Here is a 25622-nt window from a genome sequence, read left to right on the forward strand (position 1 = left end):
CACTCCCTGGTGGGACAGGGGCCTGCTCCAAGTAGACACGCAGCAACTGCAGAACAGAGGCCGAGAAGGATGACTGTTTATAAACATTTGGAATTTTATTTAAAAAAAAAAAAAAAAAAAGAAATCACAACCATGAACATTGTTACAGTTAGTTCGAGGCCCTCTTGGTTCTCCACAATGATACTGAGCATGCTCACAAGGGGTTCCCGTTTAGTCTAGTTAAACAGCCATCTTTAAAAGGAAAAGAAAAACTCGGCACACTACCATTGAACTTGTTTTAATGTTTCTTCACAAATGGTGAAAAATACTAAGTACAGACAAGGAATAATCATAATGTTGTGGCCAACATTATAAATATGGAATTATAAATTTAAAACATTTTCTGGTTTAAAAAATAAATCTGGTAGCCAACGCAGCTCTGTGGGGTCTCTGCATCTAGTAGGGCCGGTCTCTGCGTTCTTGACGGTGTTCGCCTCTGCAAAGAAAAAAAAGGGGTGTGTGTGCGTGATGGGTTAAAATGGGGAAGGAAAGGAAGCCCTTCCACAGACCTGAGTCCCGGGGGAAGCTTCCCGCCTGCTCAGAGCCAGGCTGCACCTCGGCCCAGTAGCCCACAGCCAGTTTTCACCATCACATACTTATCCATCTTTCCAGGTCCTCCACGTCCACCTCTTCTTCCTCCCATCTGTTCCATCAAAGGTCCAGGAGGACCCCCAGGGCCACCTCGCCGTCCTCCACCAAAACCGCCTCGGTCCATGCCCCGGCCGCCCCGGAAGCCACCTCTGTCTCCGCCACGGCCACCTCTGAACATTCCACCAGGACCACCACGGTCCATGAGGCCGCCTCTTCCTCCTCGCATGCCACCAGGTCCACCTCTTCCACGGTCACCGCCTAAGGTAAGGGAAAGTACAGGAGAGAACAGATCAGCCGCAAGACAGAATGGGTGGGTGCAGAGTTCTGTGAACACGCCTCAGAGGGTGCCTGGGATCTGCTCTCCTCCCAGAGCAGAAACAAAGTAGATCCTTTATTTGATCTGAACATCTGGGTTGGTCACCATTTAGAAGTGATGAACTTAAAGGGCCCCAGGGTTGCACTTACTGAAACCACTGACCTGGTTCTTAGCAGTGGGAAGCTGTAGTTTACCAAGCCCACCAAGTTAATAAAAGGTTTAGTACCAAGAAGCTGAGGGGATGCTCCCCAAACCTGTACCTACCCGGGGGTGGAAAGGGTGGCGGGAGGAAGCCTTCAGGCTTCGGGGCCTTACACTGGTTGCATTCTGTTCTCCAGGCGAAGTTCTGGTTTCCACACCCCCTATTATCAACAGAAATCACCAATTAATTGAACTAAGGAAGTTGAACGAGCAAAGGTGACATGTAAGCAGGCACACACTGCACTCCACTACCACAAACAATGGGTCCTGGGTCAAACACCAGTAAGAGGATGTGACCACAGAAAATGGCTTTAGATCTATAACCTCAGGCAGCACTGCACCCATAGGACCAGCGTTGGGTCCAGCAAAATGTCTGTACATCCACATACATGTGGACCCTGGAGTCCAGTGGAACTGACCTTCTTTAGAAGGTTCTGAAGCAGCTGGTAAATGACCGATTAGCCACCCTCCCCCAACAGGTCAGTGAGAATGATCATGCTCCTTTAGACATAGAACCCATTCCTCCTCTTCAGAATGGGAGTGGGGCAAGGTGTAGGTAGAGTGACTTCACTACCATTTGCCAAGAGAAGTACATACGGATTGGGGCACTGCCAGTCTCCAGCTCGGTGTTGGACGTTTCCTCCTCCGGAGGGGTTCCCTCGGGAACCCCGGGGCCCTCTTGGGGGAAAGCCTCCTCTGTCTCCTCCACGGCCTCCCATGCGACCCATGGGGCCCCCAGGACCTCCTGGGCCCCCAGGACCTGCAATAAGAAAGAGCAATCACTTCTTTATAGCACCAGATTTGGTACAGGGAAATGCATCACTAAGAGAATTCAAGGAGACGACAGTTGTCATTGCCCCACACTTTTCCACAAGCCCAAGGACCTAACTGCACTTTGCATGGATACAGCTGCCCCATGAACAACACGGATATGAACTGTGTGGTTGGGAATCCATGACAGTGCAGTCAGTGTAACCCCTGCGTTGTTCAAGGGTCGACTGTACAGTATTTCAGTTAACTCTCAACAGTTGTAGGAGGGCAGGCAAGTTTTCATAGAGATGAGACCAAAGCAGCACAAACGGCAACAGCCCCAAGGTTGACACCCAGGCAGGCCAGGTAGTGTTCAAGGGGGAGTCCAGCCTCTGACCAACCAAGCCATGCTCTCTGCTTCCTTTTACTCCCATAAACTTTTTTTTAAGAAAGGAAATAAGCGAGTGAGAGAGAGATACATTGATGGGTTGCCTCCCACACATGCCCCAAAAAGGGATCAAACCCTCGACTTTTCAGTGTACAGGACGACAGACACTCCAACTGAGCTACACCGGCAAGGGCACTCCCATCTATTTTTACTGTCAGCATTCAGTAGTCTAATTTGATTCTACACGCCTTTTTAGTATTTCTAAATAACAAAGGTACTAAACTTTGAATACCTCCACGGAGCGGCGGCGGCATCCCCCTGCCCTCTCGGGGTGGCATCCCCCCACGCATGCTGTTCATTGGAGGCTTCTTCCGAGCAAGGGAAACTTTAAGTTTGCTCCCTTGAAAATCTTTTCCTGGAACAAGATAACAGAACATCAAATTACTTCCAACCTCCAACTCTTCCTTCCTTGGGGGACTAGGCAAGGCTATACCACCCCTTTTCACCTACACCACCCATCCCTGCTGCACCAGTGTGCCCCTGCCCACAATCTTCTCTAAGAGCTTACTGGAAGGGCCACAAAAAGCCTTTAAAACATACTTAAAAACCTTTCTACCCTAAGGAGGAAAGTAAGCTGGGGGGAAATGGAGTATACACTGCACCCTTATCTAGTGCAGAGTGAAAAGCAGGGACAGAAGAACATGAAGTGGCCGAAAGAGGAGTCTCTGACAGTTTCAAGTTGGTTTTGTCTGAAGTGAAATTCCTTCCAGGATCAATATCAAGGCCATATATAAATTCAAATGTATAGTAGCTAAAATGTTTGTGGGGCTTTCTGTACCTTCTGATATCTGTGTTTAGAGAACCACTTCATAGAATGTCTTAACAGTCAGAGTTAAATATGTTAGCAAACCCTCTTTACCTGTAAGCTGACACATGCAACATCTGCTACTAGGCCTTCCATGTGCCCTGCAACAGGCAGCTAAGAATGCCAGTGAGCACACCCTTGATGCTAGAGCACCTACCATCAAACCAGTCCACGGCAGCCTTGGCAGTCGGCGGGTCTTCGTAGGACACTGTAGCATCGCCTTTGGGCTTTCCTGTTTCCTTGTCCAAGTAGATATGGATCATGGGTTGTCCAGTTCTCTTGTTCATCTAGGCATAAAATAGCATAGATAGGCTGTGATCAGAATATACTAGGCTTTTTGGAAAAAAGTCCACATGAAATTCAGAGAAGTCCTTCAAGCTGTTAAAAGCAACAATTTTTCACAGACACACAATCGGTAAGATGTTAATTTATCTGAGTAGTGCAGTTATGGGTGACTTATTTCCTACATTGCTATAACAACTATATGCTTAAACGATTATTTTCCCTTAGAGACTCAAAAATCCCAAAGTGTGTAAGCAAATAGTATGGGCCCCATTCCTTCCCTAGCATCCATCCCAACATTTTCTACCCCCACACTATAGCCACCTAGTGAGAGCAGCCACCTCTTGGGAGGTGGTCTGGCATTGATACCACCACCTAAGACATGACTCACACAAAGTTAAAAATAACCTTCAAATCATTAAGTACAGTATACAGGGCTGTGAGTGCGCTAAAAGTATTCTTAATTAAGTGCAACGCAGCTAGTTTTCCCTCCAGAGCTAGAACAGATCACTAGTTTTTCAGCTGAACACCAGATGCAGTTGGCTTGAATTCAGGACCCTCGTCGTTCAAGAATATGGCTTCATGTATGTATTGCATCAAATGTGAACATGACCCGAGTCTAATCTATGCACTTGTTTATATACCTAATGATGTGTCAGAGTCTGAGCACCGGGCTTTAAAAAAAGGGGGTGGTACTTACATATATGTAACTTGACACCTATGTTTTAATAAGGGACATATACATAAAGACTGAGAGTGGTATGAATGATGGGATATACATTTCAAAAACTTCTTTATAAAAATATAAATAAATGGAGACAATGTTCATGAGAAAAAAAAGACCATTCAGTATTATAAAAATGTCAATTCTCAAACTGTCTTACAGATTCAATAAACACCCATCTGGGGTTTTTAAGGACCTTCATAAACTGATTTCAAAATGTATATAGCAGTAAACAGCAAAACAGAAGAATTTGCCTTACTAGATATCAAGATTTAGCATGAAGACATAGTAATTAACTGTGCTACTGACACAGGATCATACAAATTAACCAAAAGTATGTAAGACAGCTAAGAAATAGATCCAGGTATGGGTGGAACTTTCTATTCAGCATTCAAACAATATAAAGAACTATAATATAAATCAACAAATGACAACCCAATGAAAAATGAGTATAAGATATGCATTTCATAGAAGACGGTGTACAGATATAATTAGAAATCAGGGAAAAAGCAAACTGAAAAACCACATTTCCATTTTCTTTTACCATGTCAGCAAAAGTTGAAAGACAGGATTTCTAGTAGTGGTGGGATGTGGAGAATGTATCAGTAATACTGTCGGGAGTCTAGGTGGTTGGCCATACCATCATCTTGTGAAGTTCAACATGACAAGATACCCTTAAGCAATTTTATGCCTGGGTATAGCTGATCATCATTCATGGGTTTAGTATCTACAAACCTGCCTACTCGCAAAAATTAGAATTTATAAACTCCAAAATCAATACTACTGGCACTTCTGTGGTTATTTACAGAGATGCACAGAGTGGCAAAAATTTTAAGTTGCCTGATACACATGCTCACTCAGCTGAAGTCACACAAGACAATATTCTATCTTCTCATTCTTGTTCTCTCTACAGATGACCAGAAGATGGAGACTACAGGGGATAGGCAGGCAGTACAAGAAGCTCCAACTGAGCCCAGCTGGGTAAATCTGAATACCAACTAAGGCAATCAACGATGCTCAATCTCCTTTTCTCTTTGTAAAACAGAGACTCTACTGGGATGAATTGTTTTTAGGATTTGATTATAACTTAAGTGAGATATGTGTTCATTAACTCAGTATTCATAGCAACTTTTAGAACTTAACCGTGAATGGCAAAGAACTATATACACACTAGAGAAACTAGTGCACTGTGCAGCAGCAGATGTATATAAGAATGCTCACTGCAGCATGGCTCACATACTAAAAACCTAGGATCAACCCAACTGTTTTTAAGAGAACGTAAGCTATCAATAACTTGGGATGTATTTATAAATGAAATACAGGATTCCCAAACTTTTGAGCTTCTGACCTAGGGACCCTACCTTCCTATCTCAAAATCCATTTTTTAGTCTTCCCCATCTAACAACCCAGCACTATTCCAGTAGCTTGGACCAAAACTTTCTAGTCATGCATTCTTCCTTGAGTTTGCCAGGCAAGCCCTGCCTTGCTATTCCTTCCATTATTCTGAAATGCCTTCTTCACTTCCACTCTGAGCTTTATGGATGGCTCCACTCTTTTTAAAAGAAATCTCTGCCCTTCTTGCTATATTATTTTCCTCTATAACACTCATCATCTAACATACTATATTCCTTTTTAACTACGTTCCCTGCTATATGTAAACTCCAAGGATTCTTTTCTGGTTGTTCCTGGTATATTCTCAGAATATACTGAGTTATCAATATGCTTAAACCATGTTTAACATTTTTAAAAAATGGCTTTTGCCCTGGCCGATGTGGCTCAGTTGGTTGGGTGTCATCCCGTGCACCAAGGGGTTGCAGGTTTGATTCCGTCAGGAAACATGCCCAGGTTGAGGGCTCAATCCCGTGGGGGGTGTGGAGGAGGTAGCCGTTTGATGTTGCACTCTCACATTGATGTTTCTCCCTCCCTCTAAAAATAAATATGTATATATATAAAATGTATAAAACTTTTTTTTTGACATGTTGTGTAAACCACAATACATCCAGAAAGAAAAGTCAGCCAATTTCTGAAACTACTTTTAACAGCAATTCATTCTCTTTAAAATGCTCTGTGGTTGGAGAACCTGCCAGGTTCCATGGTTATGCTTTTACTTACCTTAACAACTCCACACTGCTTAAAGAAGTCTGCCAGATCATCTAGAGTAACATTGTCATTTAACCCTTGCACATAAATTGCACTGTTGTCAGAGTCTTCATCTGGATCAACAGGTGGGCCTTCCAGAAAAAAGAAGGCATAAGGGAGTTACTGTCATGTATGTATAGCGGGGCTTATTAACCAATTGGTCCCTACTGCCTACTACTATTCATCACAAAACTAAGAGAACTACCAATCAAAAAACCATGGAATTTCTGGTTTACTTTGTTTAAAAACTGCCCTTGACAGCAAGAATATCACATTAATCTATCAGGCTGCTGAACTCTAACACACACTTACTTGTGTGCTATTCATGTGCAAAACACAATGTAAAAGACAAGAATTCAAAATTACCTAGATCAAGATCCGGTCCTTCGTCCATGGGTCCTGCCAACCAGGAAAGATCATATAAAATATTATTAGTGCACGTCTTGCAAGCTACAAACCTTACAAACACACATAACTATCTACTACACCACCATTTGATGGGGCTTCATTAAATTCAAAATGACCCGCACTGCTAAAATGGAGCAGTGCCCCTTTAACATTTGTGAAAGGTTTGCTAGGGTTTGTTTTTTTGCTGGTTTGCTTTTAAACCATTAACCAAATACACTCTCAATGCTTATGTGCCAAATTAATGTTAAATATAAGTCAAAAATTTTCCTCCAAATAAACCAAATTTAAAAAATGTATTCTCCCCCATATTACAGAAGCAGTTGATCAATACTTCAAGTTACCCTTCGTTTTGTAACCATAGGTTAACCTTATTACCCCTAAGACAATGCCGGCAGTACCCATTAGTCTCTTTTGTATAGATCATTTTTAAACCGCTTATGAAACTAATAAAAAATTATAGTTTTCTAAAAACTGACTGTATTTTTTTTAAACACTATCCATGGTAATACTCAAAAACTTACCACCAGGCTTATTGAAGCCACCTCGCTCTCCAGCGCTGCTGGGGGGATAAACGAAGAAATGAAGGCCTTTCCCTTTAAAAGCCAGTACCGCTCTGAGCCTTGGGGGGGCTCGTGGGGAAGAAGGGCACTGGCTAAACATCTCCAAACAACGCATCTCTCTCATCTTGTCACTATGCCTTTCTTCAGGGCAGCTCGCTCAAATTTCCTTTACATACAACCTTGCTTGTCTGATTGCACACCAGTGTGGCTGGTTCCTTTCATTTCGGGGGCTGGTATTAATAGTGCAATACTTGGCAAATGAGAGGGAAAAATAGATCCCAAACACCCACCCCACCAGCTGAGAAACAGAGAGAGCTTGGTGTAGAGAGAACAGCGAGCTGGGCACTGCTGCGATGGACCTTTTCATGTTCGTAAAGGTGCACCCTCAACCTCTCCCAAGGGAGAGCCAAGTGAGCCCCAGGCTTCCTAACAAGTAACAGTATAATAGAGCAGGAGACAACTACATTAAATGACTACAACACACACCAGAGGACGCATCCAGCCAATCTTCAGCATAAAGCCATACATTTCAGGGCACTAATGAATTTACAATAGCTGTGAAAAGAAGATTTACAACCAATTCCAAGGCTAAATGGACTGGGGGTGCAACTTTACAGACATATCAGTTGAGAATAACAATGGCAGTATAAAGTTACTGCCTTACATACTTTAAAGGGGAAGGAAATATAAATTGGGCCTTTTTTTTCTTCTTCTTTAAATTAAATAAAGGCAGCTCCTCAGTGGTAGGCCCTGAGCTTTTTCTAACCAGTATTGCACCTTTAATACCTCGATATACAATTTCAAGCTGTTGCATGCAGCTTTGTCTCCTTTTTAAATTACACACCATAAAATGTTCTCCCTCTTTAAACACAAAAGTTTACACTTTAATGTTACACAATTCTAGAGTAGTATTATACCTCCTCTGGTTTATTACCAAACAACAAGTATGCAGTTACCAAAGTTACAGAAGGATTCCATTTATACAATGAAAACATTTTGTTAAAAATATTCTATGTATATTTTTCCTCTCCATATGGACACCGTGTCTAGTCCCACTTTTCATTATGCTGCCGGCTGAGTACTGAGTACGGGTACTTTTTAAGTATTGAAGTGTATACAAGGCTCTCACTTTGTAACCTGTAGCATATAAATGCGACAAAGCATGTTAAAAAGTTTCCACGTTTAACAGCCAATGAAAATATCAAAATACTGAGGCAATGAAAAAGGGCACGTTAACAACATTGAGTGCCTTACCTGCAGAAGACACTGAAAACCATCACCACACCACAATAAAAAAGAGGGGAGGGGGGAATGCAACTATCCTGTCCCCAAAGGATCCAACTGACTGCTTCACAGTCTGTTGAAAAACCTACGGGGAAAGCCATGATTTTTTCTATGGCTCCAGGACAGACTTCTCATCCAGGAAGAGTGGACCCCTCTACTAGCAATGTCTAGCAAAATTAGAATTATTACTTCTGAAATATTAAAATGAATAAATTTGAAATTGTTTTTGCGATTGAAATATACTAATACTTCTGGGTGATTGGAGACGTGATGATAGTAATTTCAAGTGTCTATGTCTATTTTAAAACATCCATAAAGAAGTGAAACCTTTATAATGGAACGACATTCTCCAAATCAGAAGATTGATTTTACTTTATACCAAATTATTCAGAAAATTTTGCATGTTGTAAAATGATTGTTTCTTCCAATAAAGATTTCACCAAAGATTTTTAAGTTATGCAGAATACGCAAAACAGTATTTTCAATCAGTATCTTTCAACAGTAAACAGATTTAATACAAAAATTAGATAAATTTTGAAAAAACACTCTAATTTTGAAGCCCACTTCTGTGAAAAAGAAATCCTGTTCAATTTTTACTTGAACCAATAGTGGCATCAAATCCAATTTATACTTAATGTAACATTCTGCATAACTTTTTTACTAATTTATATCGGGACAGAACACACACACAACTAAGCCTTCTGGATTATGTTAACCACCAACATTATACCTCACCTTCATCAAGTACAGATACCAGAAAGGAAAGAGGGGATGGGAGAAGGGAGGGGAAGGGCAGGCACAGGTAGCAGGGTTATGTTATTGATCTAAACAAAGTTTTCTAAACCAGATTGTGCCATCAATCAAAATGGTCAAACCGATTTAGACTTCTCAAAATCTCCAATAAGGAGTAATCCTATAATTAATTATATACATTACTCTGCAAAAAGCTACTGGATTTTCCTGTGTACCAGGTGCACCTCAGGCTGTAGTTCAAGGGTTATGGGACCAAGATCTTCAGCATTATGTTCAACAGTTCCGAGTACAAACAGAAGTTGGGGACAAACATTGTGGAAAACAGCTGCATTCCTTTTCTGCAGTATATATACACCAGGTATTTCAAGACAACCATTCAGAGACAATTAGTTAAAAACCTAAATTGTTAGAAGGGTTGTGTGTGTTCCATCCCAAGTCTATTACCCATAGAGGCTTTTGACCTCTGGAAACCATGAAGGGAACTGAAAGCTCTAATTTCAAAACCATTCTTTGTTCTCCCCAACCCAACCAAGTAGACTGGCAGGGAAAAAAAGCAAACTGCCACTTAATATATGCCATAAGATGACATTTCCATGTTTTAGAAGATGACTTGTGCTCAACAGATTGTCCATGGAAATGTAGAAATAAATTTCTTATGTCTTTCAGTCCCTTCTTTCCACTGAAAATCCTATGGATGAAACAAAATTAGGTAAAAGGAGAAAAGGTTTGCTCTTACCCCATTCCACCGCGTCCTCCTCCCCGCCCACCTCTGCTCATGCCTCCACGATCAAATCCCCCTCTTCCCCTGCCCCGGTTATCAGGGCCACTCATGCTCCGGTTCTCTCCTGGTCCGGAAAATCCTCCAGACTCCTGCCCATAAACACCCATGCTACTGGGGTGGTCCTGTCGGAATGAACCTGAGGAAAGAGTCACATCTGTAAGCCATGGACCAGCATTTACAACCACTGCCTGTTGTACTCTCTCCTGGAATCAGAGAATTCTCAACTGCAAGGCACTAACCAAGGCCTCTTTACACTTGATAACGCACCCCTAATCATAGGCTCTTTTAAGTTCAACAAAAACTGCTGGTTCATCAAGGCTGAAGTAACCTTATACAGTCAGCCTAGAATAAGCCACTTCCAAACAACCAAAAGCCCCCTGGCCAAAAGTTTGTAGGGTTCTGGATTCTAAGATGTCTCCAAAAGCTGCTTTTAAAAACTACACTCAATAAACAAAAATAGAGCCAGGTCTCTTAGGGTTTTAGCACGTTGCTAAGGGTTGGGCTTCATCAAGCAGCACCACTCATTTCATAGTCATAACAAGACATGCCCATGAATGGAATTAAAAAAAACCAAAAACCCCAACCAAACAACAATAATAATCCATGTAGAGATTAAAGTGTAAAGACAGTTTGAGTTTTTGATTACTTCTCCACATGAATAAAACTACTGTGGGAGAAGATCTTTTTTCTTTATGGATATAAACAAGACAAAATCAAAACACAGATAGCATTTACTTGACTATCAAAATTGCAGTAGTCTTCAATAACTACCTGCTCGCTGTCATTGAGTTGGGGTAGACAGGCCATAAGGAATGATGGCATAACTTCCCCAAAAAGGGCAGGGATGAGTGCAAACCATTTTTTCTAGTCAGTTATGAAATATCTTATCTCTCTTTTTATTTTTTTTGGTAAGGTATACTAATAACAATTAAATTGAAGAAAAGCATTGAAGTCTTTATTGGGATATCCTAACTATCAGCCAGGATGTTATGCCCTAAAGATGCATCCTGGAGTCCAAAAGTAAATGATGATAAAAAACATCTCCCCATGTTCAAAAACTCCAAACACAATCACTCTTGTTTTTCTCTCTTAGCAACTCACTCTGCTGCCCGTAGCTGCTGCTCTGTTGGCTATATTGACTTGGAGCCTGGCTGTAGGATCCAGTTTGGGGGGGGTAACTAGTGGGAGGCTGCTGCCCATAGCTGCTTTGTTGACCATAGCTACTCTGCTGTCCATAGCTGCTCGGCTGCCCATAGGTGTTCTGCTGAGAGTAACTGCTCTGATCATAACTAGTCGGCTGTGTAGAGGAATAGCTGAAAGAAAAAAAAAAAAGCTTTTTAGGAAGGAGAGGCTTATTTCTTCAAGCCCCCTAAACACAAAAGACATTCATAGCTTGCACCATAGAAACCCTTAAAAATGCAGTTACTTTCTACATACCAACAGTTTAAATTTAAAATAAGCAACTATTTTTATATTCAGAATAAAACTTTAAACAAGAGGGAGGAGATAATTTTTTAAAAACCCATCTGTACAACATGCAACCCTCAGAGAGCCTCCCCTTTGACCCTCTAACCCATTAAAATAATTTATTCTCAACTAAATTTAAGGCAAATTTGGGAGTATTAATGGAAGAATATACACTCAGCAAAGGGTGCCCTAGTGAAAAAGGCACCGAGAAAAAGGAAGCAGAGTCAAGCGCAGCATTCATTCTAAGTCTGTCTTGAATGATGAGAGTGATTTTTCTGAAGGTACCAGGATGGTTGGTGTGTGTATGTACACATAAAAACAGCAATTTTCTCTTGAAGATTTATCTAAGTTTCAAATTGCTTTGCTCTATATATGTGTGTGTATATATATGTATATATATGTATATATATGTATATATATGTATATATATGTATTTTCAAGCTTTCAGAAATGCCAATCATCTAGGAAATCTAGGCATTCATAAAAATGGATAAAGAAACTTCAGAATCAAGGCATTGTATGAAATATGAATGTTAGATTGATACTCATCTTTTTGATATGAAAGGGAATCTAACCAAAGATACATTCTTAAACAGAAATAAAGCTTTAAAGAACTGGTATTAAACTCCTGATGAACCGTGATAACGAAAAACAAAACAAAAGCATTTTTTAAAGTACAATTAAACTAAACCTTTATCACCATATCCTTCACCACAGCTATATGGATTTCAGAGCCTCTCTTCACCAAGTGTACCTATTCAACTCCCTAGATTAACTGCTCTCAGCATAACAGGTACAGGTGGGATCTGTGGAAGTCCTGCCCACTGTTATCCAAGCTGTAGGGACACTTACCCCGTCAACTGTATTTGCTCCTAAACATGTTTATGCCTGCCGCACTGTAATGTGTAAACCAATGAAATGAGTGTAAAAAAGGAGAGCTGTTTCTTCTAGCAAAACTAAGTTAACACTTTAGCCCACAATTCAGGAAATTCGTTTGAAAATTTGCTTCAAATTGTGAGAGAAACAACTTGCAGTTCTTCCTACACTTTAAAGAAACTAAACCTGGACATTGTAGATGCTGGCGTGGTTAACATAAGACAAAGAATGCACAATAAACCCGTAATCAAAATAAAAGGCCTCAGCTCAACCATTAAAAGACTAGTGCATGAATGGACCTCTGTGTTAAATATCAAATGCTAAAAGGTGAAGTTTTTTTTAAAATAATGCCCTGCACTTCATCTGCTTTCAAATACTTCTGTTTCTCAGCCATCTGAATTAATAGAGAGCAAACTTAAAAGAATCTAGAGCAGTAAAAATAGTTTGTACTTAGAAGAGTTACTGACTGCCAAGCACTGCTATAGGAAGCCAGGACTAAGGTTTTAAGGTTAACAATATGTGGTCAGGCTTATCACTGAGAGTCAAGATAACATATATCACCCGAGGAAGCAGAAGCAAGCTAGTCCATGGCCTGAAAAAAACTTTTTGTTATTCTTCAAGCTCACCCAACACGAGGAGAAGAAACTGACCTGGTAGGAGGATAAGATGGTGGTGCCGTGACTGGCTGCATGGGGTAGCTCCCAGGTACCTGGGGATAACTGTAGTTACTCTGTCCATATCCCAGGCTGGGCTGGTTGTAACCTCCTGTGCTGGACTGAGGCTGACTAGTCTCAGCGGGTTTGTTACCATCCTGTGGTCTAAAAGAAATAAAAAAGTGAGAATTTTCATCCTTAACCACAAAACTCTTGGGTAAGAGCTCTAAATTTAAGAGCAACATGCCATGTTAGGAGAGAGTTTGGAAATAAGTTCAATTGTAAAGCAAACTACATCAAACCCAGTGTTGGCCCAACTATATTTGCTGGAAGAGAACACTAAGGAAGGCGATGAATTAATCACATCCATAAAACTACATGCTCCTTTAGTTCCATATTAACAGCTATAAAAGGTAATTATAAGATTTTGTGTTGCCAATTTAACTGATCTGAGAGAGGAGGTAGTTTGTCAGGAAAGAAAATGCTATTTCTTAAAAATGTCTAATGAAGACAAACAAGAAACTTGTAACAATGATGCAAGTTTTAGGTCAGAGTAATATTTATATAAGTCCATTGCATTTATAGATCTGGACTACCTGTAGATTTGTTTCTCACTTATTAAGAACAGACTTGAAAAAACATTGAACTTGGACTGCCATAACTTGCCTCAAAACCTCTCTATGGAAATACCATAGTAGGACAAACACCCCTCCGGCCCTCCTGCTCAGATGAACTGGGAAACAGCCTTGGTAAGTGAGGAAAACCAATTCCAATCCCAAGGAAAAAACCACAGTGGTTTCTATTACCTCTTTGCCCTAACATTTTGCAATAGGGCTGTAGCAAAGTGAACTTGAGCTATTTTAAGCAAAGCCCCAAGAATCGATAGGCAGACCAGAGAGGATGGGGAAGTACTGGTTTCTCCAAAGAGCTAAAATGGGTTACAAACTCCCCCTCTTCTTTCCAGTGGAAAAGGGAATAGTTGTCATTGATCACAAGACAGACAACTGTTTTAAAATGGTAAAGAATGAAAATTAAGAAAAAGGAACCAAAACGGATCATTCATAAAAAGACCAATTAATATATATAAAACCCTCCAGCTAAGGCTCGGGTATCCTGTTGCAATGGAGCATCAAATGGGACTTCAAACATTTGATAACACTCTAATACGCATAGGTCAACTGAAACAGGGCCCTATAGGAATCAGTTTACTTAACTACTGCACAGGCTGTCTAGCATATTTAAACTACCAAGTAGCCCTGACTACTCACAGTGCATTTTACAAGTAATTTCATGAGTGTTTGCCAAAACTAATTTCTTACCTCTACAGCAGACAAAAAGTCTAGGTTACAAGTTGATTTCTTGTTTATTCCCTAAAAAATCTTTCAAATCAGAATTCAATGTTCCTTCAAGATTGTATGCAGAAACCACCTAAGTGCACTGCCTAAAGCAAAAACCTAAAATCTTCGATTAAGTAATAATTAATATTGTTTACCTGCTAACCAGTCATGGAGTATGAACTCTGCCTGAATATTAACCTCATAGCAAGATACCCAGTTAAGAATTTATACTCGCCTGTGATTTTTAGGTTACCAAGCCACTACATAATACAGAGAAAAATCATGTCAACTCCTTAAGCTGACTTCCAGATGTGGGCATATCCTTTACTGAACACTGGATCACACGACAGTTTCTTAACTGTCACATTCCCAGCCCACCTTCAATTTTGAACTATGTTTTTCCCAAAGAGAAAGCTGTTATCCATTTATGGGGCCAATAAAATCAAAGGTAAGAAAGCATCAAAAATGCAATTCTATCAGTCGTTCTGTTGCGAAGGAAACCACACACTTGATTTTTTCCTGGGTTTAGAAAAGTTAATACAATAGCCTCCTCCTACCCTAGAAGGTCTCTTCTGAAACTACATCAACAATCCTTATTTTGGCCCCTGGATAGTACCACTTCTCTACTAGATGGAGAATAACATGTGGTGTGTTCTAGCGCATCATTTTAACAACCGTAAGGACACAGTCAACACCTAAGAGCACCCTGGCTGGGTAGCACAGTTGGTTAGAGCATCATCCTGATATGCCAGGTTGTAGGTTTGATCCCTGGTCAGGGCACATACAGAAAGCAACCAATGAATGCATAAATAAGTAGACCAATAAATTGATGTTTCTCTTTTTAAAAAAAATCAGTAAATAAAAACAAACAAACAAGGGAAAAAAACACCTAAGCATATATGAGAGCAACTATTAAAAAGAAACTAAGCCATTGATTCTCTAAGTGTGCGTAGTTGTCCTCTCTCCTGAAAACCCGAGGCTGATGCACTGTAGAGTTAGGAGAAGGTGAATGTGGCTTTACCTTGCAGGTGCAGTGGCTGCCGGCTGTTGCCCATAAGCTGGGTAAGCAGGCTGAGTGCCATACGCAGATTGAGCTGCATAGGACGCCTGGGTGGTAGTGACCGTAGCAGTGGTGGTATCATAAGCACCAGTGCCATACCCCTGGACAGGCTGACTGTATGCCTGGGGGGCAGTTGGAGTAGTATAACCTGGAAAAAAGAGAATAACGTCAGATTTCTGGCTCCTCAGAGATCTGCCTACACATCATTATCAGAACAATTTGTAAACCATCTACTTTCATTCATTACAATATTTAACCTCATTAAGTATTTCCCCTTCAGTAGGAGTAGCAACAAACTAATATTTAAAACATAAATTCTCTGAAAGTACAGTCTTCAGTAAAGCACTCTCATTTTGCTCTAAAATCTCACCTAACAAAAAGGAGAAGACATTGCACGATAAAAGTGTTGGTATAGAAAACAGGGTTCCCCTCTGCCCTCCTCTTCCCCAAGACTGCTTTTGCTAATTCTACACTGGTTTTGCTAACAGGCCTCTTAACAAGTTTCTCAGCTACCCCAAAAACCTCTCAAGCAGGAATAAAATGTCCTAGGAAGGGAAGTAAAAGGCAATGACGTAGCATCTTAAAATAGCTACAAATAAGGATCCAGGTACTAGTATTAAAACCTACAATTTGAAATTACTTGCTTTCAGTCCCAAGCACTGCATCATTAACAGTTCATGTTTAACTTAAGGAAACTGGAAATTCCAGCGAATGTTTGATTTTTAGTGGAAGATGTTAATGATTGAATATTTCTAAGAACTGCTAATTTTGTTTCAGGTAACAAACAACTAAAAAAAAAAGCTTATCATGTTAAGATGTGAAATGGCACAAGAGTTATAAAGATATACTAAAAATTATATTTGCTTAAGTATAACAAAGGTAATCCTATATTTAACTTTTTGTGGGAAATTACTTAAAAATTAAACTTAACCCCTCCCTCAACCTTTAAAAAGTAAATGTTTTTCAGATGATAAAACCATGAGATTCTAGGCTGGTCATCAAATGACCCAAACCTCCATTCCTCTCTTATTTACCTACCACAAGCAAAAAGGTATTTTTCTTGCTCATCAATACTGGAGTTAGACCCTAGAGCCCCCTTACTATTTCCCTAACCAAGTGTCACAAGACCTGCTCTCACAAACCAAGACAGGTTCTCTGTCTTGTTTCTGCCTTTGTGGAACCAGGCAGGATCCATGTGACCTTTCACCTGGAACTTGGGCTTGAAGCCTGACACCTGCCCCCAACGTGCAACTCCTAACTTGAGTCCCTTTCCTATGAGAGGTGTTACAACCTTTTCTGGTGCTGGGCTCTCCTCCCTCCTCCTGGTCAGTAAGCACAAGCAAGCCATACAATAAAAAGTTAGGTCTAGCTGTCAGCATTTACACCCATGAAAGGAAAATCCAAATCTCACTAAAAAAGTTTGATCAGTGCTAAAAACAAATCCTGAATCAAGACTGCTGATTTTAGTTAAGATTTAGGACCTTAAGTTTCACAGGGTACAATAACTTTATTCTACATACCAAACAGTTCTGGGAAATTCTGAAATTAACTATACACAAAGATAGTAATTTCGTTCTCAATACAGGAAACCTCATACAATGGAAGTTTTTTGAGTTGGCATGTTGTTCAGTTGAATGTTTATTAAAAGTTCTGTGCATGCCCTAGCTGGTTTGGCTCAGTGACTAGAGCATCGGCCTGCGGACTGAAGGGTCCTGGGTTTGATTCCAGCCAAGGGCATGTACCTCGGTTGTAGGCTCGATCCCTGGACCCGGTGAGGGGGTATGTGGGAGGCAACCAATTGATGTGTCTCATATCAATGTCGTCCCCCCACTCTCCCTGAAAAGCAATGGAAAAAATATCCTCAGGTGATTAAAAAAAAAAAGATCCTGACCAAATAAAAAAGAGGGCTCCACATCAAAGTTGAGAGTGAGCAAATATGAGACTATGTATGGGGTTGGGGAAGGTGCATTTTAAAGTTAAAAAAAAAAAAAAAAAGTTCTGTGCAGAGTCCTCTTGTCAATCATATAAAGCACTCATTTATTTACATTTAACTGGAATCTAATACCACCTACACTATTACTCCTACACAGATTTTTTTTCTCCCTACACGACAGGCCATCTATAACATTTACAAGAAGAGCAATTAAAAACAAAAATAACAAAAGAAACTGATCAGGGAAATAACTCATGTCATAAAACTACGCAGCAACAGAGCCTTGTAGTGCTAAGATTACAGTAAGAGACACCAGGTTAATGAATAATTTTTAAATTAATCTGTAGTACCAACACAAGCAGCCAAGCAAAATGAGCAAAATTGAATAGAGCAAAATAATTTAATAACAAAAAAAAGACCAACAGCAAAAGACAACATATCTATGTGCTGACAACTTTAAGGAAAAAGGTACTAAAAACAGTACACAAATCAACCAAAATTTTTGTCAGCCTGAATAGTAAAAGTTAGATTTCTATTCCAATTAATGAATTGAGATTTATATAGCCCTTTTTCATGAAATAATTTTTAAAAATTCTAGAAGAGAAAAATATCTCTTTATATATTCCTTCCAGTAATTATCCAATGACTTTTACATGTGAAGCAGTACAAGGTTAAGGAAAATAGTAAGTGTGCTTGAACCCACTTACTACCTATAAGGGTCCTACTTAGTTTGGTTCAGCTTCAGTTTGCTCATCAGATTTAAATTTGGTTCCTACACACCAAAGGTTCATGAGAGGATTAAGGGAGGTATGATGGTTCCTCCATAAACTATAAAGTCTATATAAAATTCCTTATTATTATAAAGTACAATCTCTTGCTCATCGAAGCTACTGGTTTCTGTATTAGAATGTCTTATACATTTTGTGCCCACAGACTCTAATAAGACTTTTTAAATTAATGACAATGTAAATACATGAGCCTACAAGACCATTGCATTTCCTAGAAATGATTTTATCCCTCAAATGATCTAGGGACTCCAAAGGCTAGATCTAACCAGTATTATTTATTTTTAAATGATACTTGTTTTTAAAATGGCTGAAAGTGGTAAAAACTTCATTATAAGATAAATAAATTATGGTGATGTATACCGTGGTGATTAATAATACTGTACTGTATATAGCTGTCCCTCAATGTCTGTGGGGGATTGGTTTCGGATACCCTGTGATCTGAGGATGCTCAAGTCCCTTATATAAAATGGCATAGAACAATGCATATATATTTAAAAGTTGCTAAGAGCACAGACCTTAAAAGTTCTCATCACAAGAAAAAAAAATTATAACCATGTGTTGATGGATGTAACTAGATTTACTGTGGTGATCATTTCACAATACGGTATATACAAATATAAAATTCTTATGTTGTACACTTGAAACTGTATGTCAATTATATCTCAATAAAAAAGTAACAGTTTAATACATGAAGTTCATCTCTCAATTTCAAAATTCTCAGCCAAAAATCCAACTGCATAGTGTTAGTTCCAACTTTTCCTAAAGTTGTAACTATAACTAACAGAAAGTTTAAACATTATCCAATCTATTCAAGATACGTATTAGATAAGATTAGCAAGTACTTCCCATAAAATCCAGCACACTGTCAATAAGGTAAATTACAAATAGGTTCCCCTCTACTAAAGACTGATAGGCTATATATAATGTACGGAACTGAACACAGTTCGAAAGTAAGTTTTTACATCTGTAAGACTTCTGCATTAAATATCCTTTAATAATAGTAGCAGTAGTAATAATAAAGATGTGAGTGGGTGGGAAGAAGGTAGGGAATCCTAAAACATTTACACAGTGCTAAACATAAAAATTACTGTAAAATTTTCATACTCCACTCTCAACTCCAGTATTAGGATATAGTTTATTCTAATTCTTAGAATAGTTTTTAGCTCCCTGGAATGCTGTTATATATATGACATACTATGAATTAAAATGATTCATTAACACTTAAGTAGAAAATAAAATGTGTCTGGACAGACAGACAGACATAATTAACATGCAGGGTGGCAGTCTTCACCTCTAAATAAATCTAATCATGCATCTATCTTTCAGGGAATATGGGGAAATCAGCTGGGGAATAGTCATCTGAAATACCTTTGGGAAGGCAAACTATTATTAAGGCTTGACACAGAAAAATGTAAAATAAAACAAAAGCAGAACCTCTCCCCAAATCACATAAAGAAAAAGACATGGATCTGTGAATGGCACCTGAAGCAGTTTTCCATTAGCACCTTGTTGTGTGTGATGTTAGAAAGTTTGAGGGTTAAACGAATGAAAACACCTAAAGGGTTAACATTACAGGGTTAAACGAGATGGAAAGCATTTCCCATGCAAGAATGAGCAGGATAGTCAAACCTGTACTGGTCCCTTCTACTGTGGAAAGCACAAAACAAAAAGTAGAGGGTACACTATCAGATGAAGTAAACAGCTATGAAAATCAGTTTGATTTTTTAGCAGCTCAGTTTAAGAAGGCTCATTCTTACCCAGTATTAGCATTAGCACAAGCTTTTATATATTCTCCATTTTGTTGTGAGATTATTCAATACACTGTATAAAACAGTTAAAAGGAAAAGTTCTTTTTTCCCTTGGAATTTATTCCACCCACATTCTATTAGTGATCTCTCAAGGAGAATATATGGGAAAAGGGGGAAAAATAGCTCCTCCTAAGAATAAAGGATCCCCAGATGCCAAGATATGGACCAGAATATACACCAAAGAACACAAGTAACAAGCTTCTTAGCAAACACTCTAGTTGATGTGACCCAAAAATATCTCCAAGGCAGGCTTTACCTGTGGGAGGCTGTCCATAAGAAGTTGCATAGGCTGTCTGCCCATAGGTAGCAGTGGTCTGAGCCTGGGTATAGCTTACATCAGTGGGCTGTCCATAGGTTCCATAACTTTGTTGCCCATATGCCTGCTCAAAGAAAACAAATGCAAAAACTTCAGATATATAAATGTTGTATTTGGGGGGGGGCGGGGGGGGGGAACACCACCACCCCACACCCGACTTACTTCTAAGTTTCTAAATTGGAGAACCAAAGTTGAAAATACTGCTTTCAAATAAAAAGATTTTTTTTTTAAAAAAAGACAAGTGATCACAGTATGGTACCTGTTTTCCCTTATCTGATTCACTCATATTTTCGTTAAGTTTAACCATAAAAAAGTTCCTGAGATAATTAGGCAAAATTGCAGTTAACTATATAGGACACTCTCAAGGGATAAGCAATAAGGGAATAGGTGTATAATTGCCAGCACTAAGTGTAGCAGTTTTAGCAACTGGAAACAAATGTTAGGAAGACAAAATGAACAGAGGGAAAAGGAAATGAAAATGGAGCTAAAATCTGCAGACAATTTTGAAAACCAGATTTTCAGTAGGACAAAGATTTCACTTCCAAGAAAATGAACTAGAACACTGCATGTCTCCTTAAGGTTAGCACATCAACAGCATTGTCTTTTGAACTTGGACATCAATAATACAGAAAACCTGGCAAGGAATGAGGTATTCTTTCAGATACCATGATCACATTCTAGATCTGAATGACCAGTTATGTAATATCTGCCAGAGACATCACATTCTGCTTGTTCTAGAATGCTTCTATGGCAGAGTTATTAGTACTCATTTTTATGCCACAGATAATTTCAGAATTTGAGGTGATCTAGAGAACACTAGGAAGCTAATTTCTAGAATCTGCTGGCTAAGCTTTTTAAACACAGACTCATGTACTGAAGAGCTCAGAAGTTCCATAGCTAGGTAGCCATAAGAGCCGACCCCTCCACTTACTGTGTGACCACTGGAAAATGCCTTAATATCTATGCACTGCAATTTTTTCATTTGCGAAATGTCATATTGCCTTCCTCTACAGAACTTGTATATGATTAAGTTAAATAAATTTAAGCATAATAAACTACATAAAAGGACCAACCATGGAGCAAGGTACCTAACTTGAGAAATGATACTAGAAAGGTATGGAAAGCTAGCACTCCTGGTTTGGGGATGGTTTCATATATAATGGCATTCCCACTGTGAAAGTTTAAAATATCTAGTTATTTTAGGATTACAAGCACATTACACTTTCTTATTAATTTTTGAAAAAGATCTGTGCTGGCTATTGTTTTAATGGCTGATAGAAACATTTTACTTGGGGATGCAGCTACATATTTTTATCTTAAAGATTACCTGGGTGGTCTGTGCATATCCTTGAGTGGGCTGGGCGGTGTAAGCACTATAGCTGTAAGAGAAATTAAATGCAAAAACTGGTTATAGAACATTTGATTCCACTATTAAATCCTCCACATTTATAGCAGGCTCTGTATCATTAATCAATCAAACACAACATACTATTGTACAAGACTGACTTACCCCTGCTGGGCTGCAGCTTGGCTGTAGGTACTGTAATCTAGAGGAAATAAGGAGAGAAAATAGTGTGAAGTCAGCAAAGACAAGAAGGGAAAAAGGGGGGAAGGAATCCAGCTGGCAGAAAGATGAATTCTTTAAACTGCTTAGAGAAGACCTACAGGCTAGCAGAAGTCCAAATGAGTACCTCTTGTTTCTTAACACCAACCCAAAAAATAAGTCTAAGCCAGTTCAACTCATAAAGTTTGAATACAGTGTCAACTAATGAGGTCAAGATCAGCTGATTTGGCAGAGATGCTTTGCATGTTCCCATGACCACAACCCCCCCTTAACCACAGGCTGTCACTTCAAATACATAATCGTCATCCTAAGACTAACAGAGAACAAGACAATCCAATAGGATCAGAAGTTCTATCTTCATATAAAATGGATGAAAGTGACATTACAATGCTCAACACCAGACTAATTACATTAGTAGCTACATCTCCTCAAAGACTAGTTTCTCTATTGCTCCTTCACTTTATCAAATTCCTCACTTCACCAACCTTAATTCCCTAGTAGGACTGCGAAATGGAATGGCAGAAAACAGAACAGTCACCTCAATCCAAGGTTTTAAAGGGTTTGCTGACTGATTATACCAGGGCTACATCTGTACAATAACTCAAAAGCTAGAACACTATAAATCCCAACAAAGCAGAGTGAAGGCAGAATCCTGATAATTGGCAGAGAAAGCATTTACTCTTTTGGGGAAGAATTTGGTTTTAGGTAAAATCATCTTTTAAAACTCAAAATGATTTCTACTTTTTAAAAAACAATTTCTCTGCCTCTCTTTTTTTTCTAGGTAAAATTTCCTGTAATTTTTCTTTTCATATAAAATTTACAAAACGGGACTAAAAATTCTGGCCCAGTAAAGGTGTCTACAAGCAGTGAAAAAAAGGAGAAAACCTTTCCCTGCACAGGACGACGCTCAACCAACTGAGACACTCACTCCACTCCAGCTGGGCCTAAAATAGTTATTTATAAAAATTCTGCCCAATTCTTTGCTTTCCACAAGAAATACATATCTTATTCTATGTTAGAAGACAGTACTGCCATTAGGGCCAAACAAAAGGATCCTTTCTACTCCATTCAGAAAATAGCCTCTCATCTGAAAGCAAACAGTTTGACATTACAGCTCTACATAGAGGGGTTTCTACCCCTACTCCACCTAAAGCCTGCCTCAGTCCAACTGGCCTGAGAGCATTTTGATGAATCCATTTGTTTTAAGTTGGCTCATCTTTCTACCTCTACTCTTTGACTACTTTCTTTCCTCGGTACAAACTCAACTCAGAACCGAGAATCATCAACATTATCAAATCAATTGCCTTAAAGCTATGAACTGATTTGCTCAAGAGAACCTTAAGATATCTGAAGGTTAACCGTTAAGGCATTTTCAATAGCACTACAAGTGTGCTCTTGATGTAGCAAATAAAAAGTAAAGGCAAATCACCCTCCCATGTGGTATTCACAAAATAAATACACCAACGAAGCATCAACAAATTGAATCAACCTACATTTTGCTGAGGTTTCTGTAAGAAATGATACTAAATCGCTGACATCTAAGTTCAATGTTTGCAAGAGGACTTTTATACAAGAACGGTTATATAAAACATAAAATTGGCAAAGCTGATATGTAACAACCAATGCTCTCAGTGTGAAACCAGAGCTTTAGCTCCACATTAGCAGTCCAAGGAAGGTAGCAAATTTGTTTCACGTTATCTACCTACAGCACACAAACACTAGATGGCCTCAAAAGTGCTAGTCACACACTGGTGAGATTATTTAGCAATCAGTTATGTTTTGTTTTTAACCCCCAAATAAGCAGCTGAGTATTTCACTAAAAATGGACGTGTAGAGGAGAGAGGGGGTTGTGTGATCCGAGTGGGCCTTTAGAGTGTGTGCAATGTTCTATTTCTTGGTCTGACTGGTAGTTAATTAGGAGTTTGCATTGTAGTTCTTTGTTAAAATGGACATATACTGAACTTTAGATACTTTTCTAATATATGATATAAATGAGGAGAAAAAACATCTAACATTACTCAAGGCAGTGGCTTTTAAATACTTTATTGTGGTCACTATCCAAACTGTAGAGATTTAGAGCTTCAGACTACATAATGAGTGAAAATCAGTATGGGGCAATTTTGTGGGAGCCAAAATGCTTTGCTTAAAGGTCAGAAGGGCTCAAAAAGCTCTTAAAAGGCCTAACCTAACTCCTTTATTTAAAGGAAAGGAAGTCAAAGTCCAGGTAAGTTATGTGAACCCCCCACCCCCACCCCACAGTCCCCCAACCGGGTCCACACATAAACAGCAATTGAAATTCTAATATAGTACATGGTGGGTAGCAGTAACAGAGACTGAACGAAGTAGACCAAAAAACTGGCGTATCTAGCCACACAATCTTTTCTAGGGGCATCCTGTACCCTGGCACCAACAGCCAGCTGGGCAGAGTTCTTAAACTGCCATTAAGATGCTGGATTCTGGGCTCTTTGAAATTACAACTCTGAAAAACTAGAGCGTTTCCCCGTCTTTCTCTTGTCTTCCCCCACTGCCTTCAAAGCCTGGGGTTAGGCCGCCTAAGAATACCCCCCACCAACAACCTCAGGTTAGTGCAGGAACTGGCTGCAAACTGCAGGTCACGTTTAGGCTACATTCTTAGAAACACCCCTCGCATCGGGGACCACCTTAGACACCACATTCGGCTCCTATCCCGGAGCTTGCTTTCCACTACTCGCCTCCTTCCCTCTCCTGTATGAAGCCGAAAATTAACAAGCCTCTCAGCTTAATTTAGGCAAATAAATGTGTGAGACGCCTGCTCAAGCATAATTCAAATGCCGACTAGGGCCTTTTGTTTCTCCTAGGTCAAAGCCGCCAGAAATTTCTTTCGGTGGAGCCCGCGATTCGGGCGGGTCTTATACAACGGATCTCCCTCGGCGTTGGCTGAAATATTGCCATGGGCAGCTACTTAATTGCTTTTTGGGGCACGAAGGAGGTGGGATTAAAGATAAAAACGAAGAAGCCAGAGGGAACAGCTGATTGGGGGCGGGGGGCTTTCAAAGGGGGCGCTCAACCCGTATAAAGCGCAGTAGGGTAGAAGTTCGGCCTAGGGCTGACGGGGCTCTCGCTCATAGGTCGGCGCCCCTCGGCTCACAAATCCGCTTGCCTTTTTTTGTTTATTTGTTTTCCCCCCGGGCTTCTAGGTGAAGCAAAACCACTCTCGGGTTTGGGCCGCCTCCCTGAAAATGGGCTGAGTGAGAGACAGCAAGCTCGCGGCTTCACGAGCCGCCGTCGGCCCCCCTGCAGTTTCGGGGTGCCGGGCCCTCGGCCTGACTGAACCCCCCCACCACGCGGGGCTCCCGAGGCCGCAGGCCCCGCCCACGTGGCGGGAGGCCCCGAGCGCGGGGCCGGCCAGCAGCCACACAATGGAGGCCAGCCGAGGCCCCGCGCGCCCCCGCCGCCGCGAGCCCCCCGCGCGGCGGGGGCGCTGGAAGGTTCCAGAACCGGCCTGCCAAGTGGGGGAGGGGAGGAAAAAGCGGGCCCTCGAGCTTGTTGGAGTGTGGCGGGTACCTCACACCCTTCTCAAAAACTCCACTCAGTCGTCCCGACCACCCCCAGGGACGAGCAGCCCCCGATTTGGGCGTCCTGACCGTCGACGGTGCGACCGCGTTTTCCCCACACTCACCCGTGGACGCCATTTTCTCTCCTTCCTTCTCGTTCTCTCAACGTCCGTCTCCCTCTCCCTTTCCCCCCTTAGGCGCCGCAC

At 40.4% G+C, this 25622-nt stretch overlaps 1 protein-coding gene across 3 annotated transcripts; it reads right to left on the reverse strand.

Moving 5' to 3' along the window:
- Positions 1–70: 70 nt before the first annotated feature.
- EWSR1 (EWS RNA binding protein 1) lies at positions 71–25608 on the reverse strand. Of its 3 annotated transcripts, none has more exons than XM_016198603.2 (17): positions 25542–25598; positions 21830–21866; positions 21647–21698; positions 20260–20383; positions 15436–15622; positions 13075–13242; positions 11183–11394; positions 10037–10217; positions 7225–7259; positions 6662–6694; positions 6269–6387; positions 3308–3437; positions 2578–2700; positions 1745–1907; positions 1211–1308; positions 636–888; positions 71–475 (listed from the first exon to the last, which is right to left on the reverse strand). In XM_016198603.2, the coding sequence occupies exons 1-17, from the start codon at positions 25552–25554 to the stop codon at positions 436–438; spliced, it is 1968 nt and encodes a 655-aa protein (XP_016054089.1). In that variant the 5' UTR covers positions 25555–25598; the 3' UTR covers positions 71–435. The 3 variants fall into 3 exon arrangements, with proteins under 3 accessions (XP_016054089.1, XP_016054088.1, XP_016054090.1); XM_016198602.2 differs by having other exon boundaries at positions 7225–7262; XM_016198604.2 differs by lacking the exons at positions 71–475; positions 636–888; positions 1211–1308; ... (4 more) ...; positions 6662–6694; positions 7225–7259 and adding an exon at positions 7269–8400 and having other exon boundaries at positions 25542–25608.
- Between the last annotated feature and the right edge of the window lie 14 nt (positions 25609–25622).

The sequence above is a fragment of the Miniopterus natalensis genome, chromosome 20, assembly GCF_054644295.1.
Source record: "Miniopterus natalensis isolate mMinNat1 chromosome 20, mMinNat1.hap1, whole genome shotgun sequence".
Taxonomy (NCBI): Eukaryota; Metazoa; Chordata; class Mammalia; order Chiroptera; family Miniopteridae; genus Miniopterus; species Miniopterus natalensis.

Excerpts from the sequence above, each read along its gene's own strand:
- EWSR1 (XM_016198602.2), bottom strand. Across the intron at positions 7,263-10,036 it reads GGAGGACGCGGTGGAATGGG|CAGCGCTGGAGAGCGAGGTG; the intron begins GTAAGAGCAAAC and ends TTATCCCCCCAG. Across the intron at positions 1,908-2,577 it reads GCCGCCGCCGCTCCGTGGAG|GTCCTGGGGGCCCAGGAGGT; the intron begins GTATTCAAAGTT and ends TTCTTATTGCAG.